This window comes from Arachis ipaensis, chromosome B03 (assembly GCF_000816755.2).
Source record: "Arachis ipaensis cultivar K30076 chromosome B03, Araip1.1, whole genome shotgun sequence".
NCBI lineage: Eukaryota > Viridiplantae > Streptophyta > Magnoliopsida > Fabales > Fabaceae > Arachis > Arachis ipaensis.
This window is the reverse complement of record NC_029787.2, coordinates 26,754,220-26,763,797: the sequence shown is the minus strand read 5'-3', so window position 1 is coordinate 26,763,797 and position 9,578 is coordinate 26,754,220. Positions and strand designations below refer to the sequence as shown.

At 33.0% G+C, this 9,578-nt stretch overlaps 1 protein-coding gene across 2 annotated transcripts; it reads left to right on the top strand.

The window, feature by feature from the left end:
- On the top strand, positions 4,542-7,818 carry LOC107630129 (chitin-inducible gibberellin-responsive protein 1). Of its 2 annotated transcripts, none has more exons than XM_016333182.2 (2): positions 4,542-5,120; positions 5,976-7,818. In XM_016333182.2, exon 2 carries the CDS (start codon positions 6,108-6,110, stop codon positions 7,491-7,493), a length of 1,386 nt encoding a protein of 461 aa, XP_016188668.1. In that variant the 5' UTR covers positions 4,542-5,120; positions 5,976-6,107; the 3' UTR covers positions 7,494-7,818. The 2 variants fall into 2 exon arrangements, with proteins under 2 accessions (XP_016188668.1, XP_020974196.1); XM_021118537.1 differs by lacking the exon at positions 4,542-5,120 and adding an exon at positions 5,127-5,258.

Below are 9,578 nucleotides of genomic sequence, written 5' to 3'. Positions count from 1 at the left end.
GTAGTAGAAGTAGTAGAAGAAGGAGAAAAAAGAGGATAAAAAAAATAGTAGTACTATAGTAGTAATTCGGTAATAGTAGTAATAGAAAGAGGAGGATAAGAGAAGGAGGCTTAAGATAGATCCCGTGAAGCCCTGTGTAATATAAACCAAAAGACATAGATAATTTATTAGACTTAATAAGATCACCATTTTAGTAAATGATGCCAAGAAAAGTAGTGACATTGATTCAGAAGAAGTTAAACAAACTCTTGAAATAGTAGAAGTTAACTTGAGTAAAACTAAAGGCAAGAGACAACTAATCGAGGCAAATCTATCTCTCCAATAAACAACTCTTTTCAAAATCTTAAAAGGTGCTGAGTTGGAATCCCATTCTAACTAAGGATTCTTGTGGTTCCGGAGGATCTAGTTATAGGAGAACCAGGAACGGAGAGCCCTCTTTTCGCTCGACTCTTTGGTCTTAAGAATACTAATTTTAAGAATGAGTGATTGTCCTTCTCCAACTCTTACTGTCCAACCTGAGAGCGGATAGCTAAACTACCAATATTTCTATTAATTTACTTTAAAAAATTAAGATAAAATTGAAACGATTTAAACTATAATGATTAAATTAGAACTTTGACAAATATATTAGTTATAAATAAAAAATACACTTTTTCAATAATAATAATAATAATCTTAAACTTTAAAAATTATAGCTATTAGATTTAGATTAGACCGGCCAATTCAATTAAAAATTGGAAGTCTAATTGATTGATCGATTCTCTTCGAATCCCTTGCAAAAATTATGTGGATCTACGGGTGGGCAAGCGCCCTACGCACACAAGAGAGATCTCTTTTGCAGAATTTGAATCTACAACCTATAATTTACTACAAAAATTGCTTTTTCACTAAATCAATGTTATCTTTTTTTTTTCTTCAAAGATATTAAGATGGTATATTACAAATCAAAAGTAAATTATAACTTGTCCCACTTAATAATGCATAAAGACTTGATAAGTAATAAAATTAGGGGTCTCCCAAACTGATTTATACAAAAAAAAAACAAAACTAATAGAAAAAAGAGAATAAAATTAGATAGGTCTTTGGTTCCTAATTCATCTTATCTTCGTGCAGCATAAGTGTTGTGCCTTCTATGGTAGAAATATTCTTCTTCATATGTGAATGCTTGAAATAGAATATCTCAAATCAAATCCTCTTTCCTTCAAAAATCAATGAATTTCTTGCTAGTCATACGCACTAGAGTAAGGGCTTGTTTGGGTGAACTTCTAAGAAAAGATCTTTTTTCGAGTTATCTTTTTTTAAAAGATCTTATGGAAAAATAAAAGTAATTTTATGTTTGGGTATCTCATGCAAAAAGATCTTTTTATCTATCAATTATGTTTGGATATAACAATATAAAAGTACTTTTTTGTTTATTTATTACATGAAAAACATTTTTTTAAAAAAAAAAATCTTTTAAAAAAAGATGTAAATTACAACTTCTCAAAAAAGATATTTTTCTGATTTTTCTAGTGCTTTTACTTTTACTACTCGAAATTTGCCAAACACGCTTTTATCAAAATAATGACACCCAAACAAGCACTAAATATACTATTTGTGCCATTCTTTTCTTTGCTTTCCCAATTTTACCGAGATTTTCAATTCAAGTGAGCCACCATTGCCATGGTTCCAGATTCTATTGTCTTAAGATTACACTTGCTACCGGCGACTTATTCCACACCTCCTGGATTTTTGGGCAAAAGAACAACGCGTGGAGGGTAGTTTTTGCTGTGACATAGCATTTGGGGCAGAGTTCGTTGACTTGGGGAAGGCGTTGGTGAAGTCAAAGACTGTTAATCCCTGGTGTATCATCTTTCAAATAAAAATTCTTATCTTCGGTGTGCATCTTAATCCCAAAATGTGTTTCCATAGCCCATTTTCTTTAAATCTCGAGTGCATCTGTGTTAGTGATTCTTGAAAAAATTGATAGTATTGGAAATAAGGAGTATGACCACAATCTAATCAATCATGTGTCAAATAATTTGTTATTATTATTATATTAAAATGTTAATATAATAAGGTCCTTGATTAAATTTAGAGATTTATCATTGTGATAGTGATCATAATATTGAGAGATAAATCTTTTATAATTTAATCTAAATCGTTAATATTTGTCAATAGGATATTCTCAAGATGAACATAGTAATAAAGTTTCCTTTGACCTGCGACTGTCATAGTAATTAACAATGTATTTATTATACTTTGATTCCGGACACTTAATACCCTAGGGTGCTAGTTGAATGGATATTGTATATGATTTAAATACTTGTAGAATTAATGATTAGTCAATAAGAAATCCGTCAGCTCCCTGTGGCTGAGCTCCCTCGCACGCGTTCTTCCTCCTCTGTGCAGCACGGCGGCGCGACGGCAACTGGACTTGGTGGCAACGCGAGCTGGACGGATCTGGGCGGCGACTGGGTGGTGGCGCAGACGGCTCACCCTCTTTTCCTCTCCTCCTCCTCGGCGGTCCCCTTCCCGTTTTTCTTTCTTCTCTCTTTCTCTTTTCTATGTGTGTGTGTTTGCTGTTAGAAAGGAGGGGGCTGCAGCAGTTGTGGGTGTTTGGGGGGTTAGGGCTCAATTTGATAAAAGTTAGGGTTAGAGTTTGTGTATGGAATTGAAGATTTTGGAGTTAATTTGGGTTGGTGTTCATTTTTATCAATTTAGGATCTAGAGTATTAATTTGAAATCTAATTAAACTCATAAATTTACTTTTAGAAATATTACTTATTGTATCAAATTACTAATTATATTTCAATCAAATACCCAAATTAAAATTATAAGATAATGTAATTAATTTTTTTTATTCGTAAAACTTAAAGTATTAAATAATGAAAATATCAATTATTCAAAGTAAATCGTATAAAAGTTTTTGTTATTCCATAACTAATAATTTTGTAACTTAATATAGAAAATAATTCAATAATTATGAAATTAGATAAAATTCTAATTTGAATAGCCAAACCTCATTATTTTTGAATTTCTAAGACTTAAAATTGTAATTAAAAAAATAATTCATAATTATAGAGTTTGGATGAAAACCTTAATTTATTTCAAATCTAATTAATCAAAATTACCTTTGATTATTTTTAATAAAATAATTCTGAAATTAAAACTGTAATTAAATATATAATTTAAAATTAGTTCATAATAAGACTTTTCAAAAACTCTGGATCTTACACATTACATCTTCTTCTCGTTGTTTCTCTGTCCCTACCAGAATTGCATTATTAAACTGTGTAATTCATTTAGCAAACTCTCAGGCAGCATAAAATAGCTGAGAGTATAGATTAGAATAGATGTTTCAACTGCCTTAATTAAAATTTCTCTTCCACTAGTAGAAAGTAAATATCTTTTCCAATGTTTCAGCTTCTTTGTCACTTTATCTTTTACATAGGCAAAAGTTTCTCGCTTCGATCTATTAACTATAGATGGCAATCCCAAATATCGGTCCTGTGCTCCAACATTAGACACATTAATTGATCCTGCTAATTTTTTCTTAATGTGTTGATAAGTGTTTTTGCTGAAAAATACTGCTGACTTATGGAGATTAATGGCCTGGCCACTGACTAAACCGTATTCCTGAAGTATTCCAAGTAGGTTAGAATAATTTTGTGGAGTAGCTTTGCACAATAACAATGAATCGTCTATAAATAATAGATGATGAATTGTAGGACATCTACTATTCAACCGAAGTCCCTGAAATAGGTTATTCTGTTCTCCCTGGTGGAGCAGATAAGATAGACCTTCTGCACATAGAAGAAAAAGATAATGAGAGAGGGGGATCCCTTGACGAAGCCCTCTACTAGGTTCAAAAAAACCTATTGGTGTATTATCCACAATAACATAATAAGTGATCATAGTGACACGTTCCTTCATCCACTCTATCCACCTTTCGCAAAAGCCAAATTTTTTCGTCATGCTCCATACAAATCTCTATTCCACCTGATCATAGGTTTTACTCATGTCTATTTTCAATGCCATATCACATCCTCTATAAGCCTTATTTTTTAAAAAATATATGTACTTATGAACTATTAAAATGTTATCACTAATGAGTCTATTCCGAATGAAGGCACTTTGATTTTCACTAATAATTCTATTTATTAAAGGTTGAAGTCTGTGAACCAATACCTTAAATATGATTTTGTAGAAAACTGTGCTAATCTATATGTTAATTATTGTATATATTCTTTTAAGTCAGAAATTATCATCGTATTTATTTAATTTTAATTTTACTTTTATATTAATTTTTGAAATAAATTATATTTTTTAATTGTATATAATTCCGTTAATCCAATATCTTTATCGGGTGACTCGATTCTCAAAACTGTGTTGGAAACTTAGAACGGTACATGGATTTAGATTACCATGACCTTTAGTCAGCAAGAGCCAAGTAGTACACGGGAATCCCACCCAGCCAGCTAGCAAAAGCCAGCACTAGCACCCTGGTTCAGTGGTCCCTCCGTCCCTGGAACTTTCTAATTCTATAACCATCATTCGCACGCCCATACGTGTATTTCTTTAGTCGGCGGGCGTTCTCATCCTCGAATCGTCAAATCATATCACAACTCTTTTTCGTCTTTCCCTCTCATTCTTTAACTTCCGTTAAAATTCCACAAACCACCCTCTTCGAAACAAGAAAAGAAGTAACAAGTCCAGAACCAGAACCAGAACCGTTACCGTTTATACTACCAGACTACTCTTCCGTGGAATTTCAAACTTCAAAGCTCAGAAGTCAGAACACCAACACAAACACACATACACACACTATTCAAAAAGTTAATATCCCTTTTTCTTTTCCCTCTCTATAAATATCCCTTCTTTCGAATCTGCCACGCTTGTTCTTATTCCCCATGTTACCATTTGTCTCCTATAAACCATAGTCACGCAAATTTAAGAATATATATACTGATATTTATTTATTGCTATAATGAATGGGAATGGAAATTGAAATTCAGCAAAGTTGAGCTTCCCACGCGTTTTCTGCTCTAACCCACCGAACACAGTCCAAATCTTTTCAATGGTGGGCGTTGAATGTAGCTAGTCTCTGAATTATTTCTTGCCCAGTCATTTTACTTGAGGTTCTCTCTCTCCCTCTCTCTGTTTTTCTTTTTAAGAATGTTGATTTCGGTAGAATGCAACATAAAGAAAGAAATTTTCTTTTAGGATATGATATATAATATAACTTTGCATGCGCCTTTTATATTAAGTAAAATCCTGTAAGGCTTTAACATTCTTTATGCTCTTAACTGCAAAACAATGGTCTGAGTTTAAACTTTTGCTACCTTAATTTTTGTAATTCGTGGTCGTTAAATTAAGGCCCGAGATTCCTTGGTTTGGTATGAAAATTATAATTTATAGAAATGGTCTTCCATGCTGTTTTCAGTTTTCACGGAACAAGCCAGCAACAATATTAAGTGATTGTGATAGACTTTTAATTTTTGTTGACATGGTTTAAGCATAGTCTGCATAGACCTCGTTTTCAAACTGAAGATTTGGGACCAGAATGAGGAATTATAACTTACTTGGTATTGTTAGTTGGAGCTGTTTGTGAACTTGTTAATTTCGGTCTACAATGGTTTAAGCATAGTCTGAATGATTGATAGTGAGAATACAATCACTTTCCCCATCATCTTTTAGCTTTTAATTATGTTAGTTTCGCTTATCAAATATAGCATTAGTTTGTTCTTTCTGATTGCTGAATCAGTTATTCCAAATTTATGTTTTACATTTACACAATCTAGAGGGATAGAGGAATTGTGATGAATTCAATTTCTGAAATTTTCAACAGCTTTGGCTGAGTTGTTTTCATTGGGTTGGACTTTCTAGTTTATGCTTACTTTATCTGTTTCTTGCATGTGTTTGCATTTACATAGTTGTGGTCCTTGTGATTGTTCTGTAATGAAAATATTCATGGTAGCTCCCCATTTTTCCAGGTTTATCTGCTGATTTTGAAAGGTTACAGTTACAATTCCAAAGCAAATATTAAGTAGAAGCTTACCAAGATTGCAGTTTTTTTATTTCCTAGAGGTTGGTAGATATAGCGAAGGTTATGCCGTCGTTATAGCATGGATTCATCACATCTTCTCGGTTTCAGTGTGACTAATTCTAGCTTACTCAGCAAATCATCTTTTCCAACTACACCTCCGTTATCCCACCTGCTACTTGGACCTTTGAATGAAGTAGTAAACTCACCTAATTTGGCTCTTTCTACTCACTTCAACTCTGATACTGATTCTGCATTGAATGATAGTCAGCAGTTAGTTGAAGTTACGCGTGCAGAGAAACGTCACAAATCAATGGAGGAAGCGTCGCTACAAAGCATTCCGTCGAGCACTTTGAAACAATTGCTCATTTTATGCGCCAAAGCAATGTCTGAAAACAACATGAAAGATTTTGATCAATTGATAGACAAGGCTAGAAGTGCTGTGTCTATCAGCGGGGAGCCAATTCAGCGGCTCGGTGCTTATTTAGTGGAAGGGCTTGTTGCAAGGAAGGAGAAATCGGGTAACAACATCTATCATGCTCTTAGGTGCAAGCAGCCTGCAGGTACAGAGTTACTATCATACATGCAGATGTTATATGAAATTTGTCCATACTTCAAGTTTGGTTACATGGCTGCCAATGGAGCTATTGCTGAAGCATGCCGAAATGAGGACCGAATTCACATAATAGATTTTCAGATTGCACAGGGAACTCAATGGACGACTCTCCTTCAAGCTCTTGCAGCAAGGCCTAGTGGGGCTCCACATGTGCGGATCACCGGGATTGATGATCCTGTTTCTAAATATGCTCGAGGAGAAGAATTGGAGGCAGTTGGCGAAAGTTTGTCGAAAATATCTAAGAAATTTGACATTGAGGTTGAGTTTCATGGAATTCCTGTCTTTGCCCCAGATGTAACCAGGGATATGCTTGATGTCCGGCCTGGAGAGGCCTTGGTCGTTAACTTTCCTCTTCAACTCCATCATACGGCCGATGAGAGTGTCGATGTGACTAATCCAAGGGACGGACTTCTGAGATTGGTTAAGTCTCTTTCTCCTAAGGTAACCACATTGGTGGAGCAGGAATCGAACACAAACACGACGCATTTCTTCAACAGGTTCATAGAAACACTTGATTACTACTTGGCCATGTTCGAGTCCATCAATGTTGCTCTCCCAAGAACGAGCAAGGAGCGGATCAACGTGGAACAACATTGTTTAGCTCGAGATATCGTGAACATTGTTTCTTGTGAAGGGAAGGAAAGGGTGGAGCGGCATGAACTGTTTGGTAAGTGGAGGTCTAGGTTCACAATGGCAGGTTTTGTGCAATATCCTTTGAGCTCTTATGTGAATTCCATTATAAGAAACCTCTTGAATCGCTATTCTGAGAATTATAGTCTAGTGGAGAAGGATGGAGCCATGCTGTTGGCATGGAAGAACAGAAATTTGATATCAGCTTCAGCCTGGTATTAATAGACATCCAGATAGAAAATAATGTAGTGGTAGAAAAATCATGGTGATAGTGATAGGATAGTAAAACGCATAAGGCTTGAGGTTATTATTGCTGACCAAGGTTTGTGTAGATTTACACTTCCATATGCTCTTCTCAGTGTTTCATACGTTATTTGTTAGATTTGTGTATTCTTATTTTCTAGTCATGCAGTATACTAATTCTCTTGTAACATGTTTTAGCATGCGTGTATAGTTTTTGGTCTACGAATGTTAAGCTTGTGTCTGAACTTTGGTCCTTGGCTTCTTGTGCAATTTATACGAACTCAGAAATTTTGAACTCCCTCAATACTGTGTCCTTATGAAAAAGGCATAATCTTATTGTGAGCATGAAGCCGTGAAGACAAAAAGCCAAAGAATGACAAAAGGCAAGTGGGATAGGTTTTAGAAAAAGTCATTTTCACAAAGTTTAATTGAGTATTTGTTTCGAAAGTATGTGTTGAGTTGGGTTCATACGATTCTGGTTTCTCTAATTTTGGCTTAACACATAGTGGTGATTTATGCTTGGTTTGAGTTTAGGAGTTAAGAGTTTGGTTTGAATTTTTGGGTAGAGAATGAATTGAGTTAAATTCTAAAGTAGTCCTGAGTTTTGTAAAAAAAAATTTAATTTCTAATAATTATCTACATAAATTAATTTTAAAATGGGATTGAATTTATTGCAATTTACCAAAATGAAATTTAAAAATGAAAAAGTGGATATGGAATCTCTGTTTTTTGCAAATTTATATATTATTAACTTTTATTTCTATGTATGTATGTGATTAGAATTTTTAAAGTGCGCATGTAGAAGCTTTCCTAATTAATTGAAATTAATCTTGTTTATATAACAAAAAAAATCCAAGTTATTTTGTATGATTTTAAACCTCAATTAAAGTTGAACCTCAAGTAATTTTACATTTCAAATAAAGTTGAATCTCAAGTAATTTTAGATAGATAATTATTTAGAGTCCAATTTTATTTGAGGTTTAAAATAATTTGAAATTCAAAATTATTTATCTAAAATTATTGTTTAGATAGAAATTACTAAAAAATATATATATTTAATATAAGTTGATTGTTGAAGACCTTTGTATTTTAATTGACTTCATTTAGTGATTTTGTTCAGGTATACTGTTCTTTTCCATTTGAATAAATTCTTCTAAAATAATTTTGTTAATTTTTTATGGTACTTATTAATTTTTTTAATTGTTGATGGTTGTCCTTTTGGACCTTTGATTCAATGTTTTCGCCTAAATATCTATTGCTATTACTTGTTACTAAATTGTAATCAGTAACAATATCATGAGTATGGTTTGAATGGTGAAGATTCACCAATCCTAATACAAATTTGCGAGAGAAGCCCTTTTGAGATCCTATGTAATCTCTTGTTTCATTCTCATATGAAGTGTGAATATTCTTGTCGTAGTTTTTGTAACAAAAATATGTAGAATTTTCGTCTTTAAAGTATTGGATGGTAGGGAGAATTCCTTCGTTCAATTTTTTCGACGACAATTTAAAACAATTCAAAGGAAATTTAAAATTATTTATCTAAAATTATGATTGTAGACACTTTATTATTCAAACACTCATAATCGTCATATTACTTGGTACAATTTACAAATAAGGGACGGGCAATGGATAGTTTGGAGGAAGTATTGGATCAACTATGTCAACCACACTTGAAATTAAGAGTTGACTACTAATCCTGATACTTTGACAGATGCCCTCAAATGTTGCGTGAACTAAAATCTTTGTACTGATCTTATATTGTTTGTCCATTTTTTGAAATATTAAAAAATACGATAAATTTTCTTTTGATTTGTTATTTCTCTTAATTTTCTTTACCTTCTCTCTCGAAATATTAGAACATTCCCTTTTCAAAAGTTTTCAATTAAATTGTTAACAACCAACCCCAAAATATGTCTAATGTAACGACTAGGTATCTTGACGAATGCTTTTATTCGTTCTTGGACGATGATATAACATGGTATTATCATTAACTCGTCGAATATATATTATAATGTATATAATAACGTTAAATATTTTAGTTAAATTATATAGTAAAAAGTT

Excerpts from the sequence above, each read along its gene's own strand:
- LOC107630129 (XM_016333182.2), top strand. The coding sequence starts at position 6,108 with ATGGATTCATCACATCTTCTCGGTTTCAGTGTGACTAATTCTAGCTTA.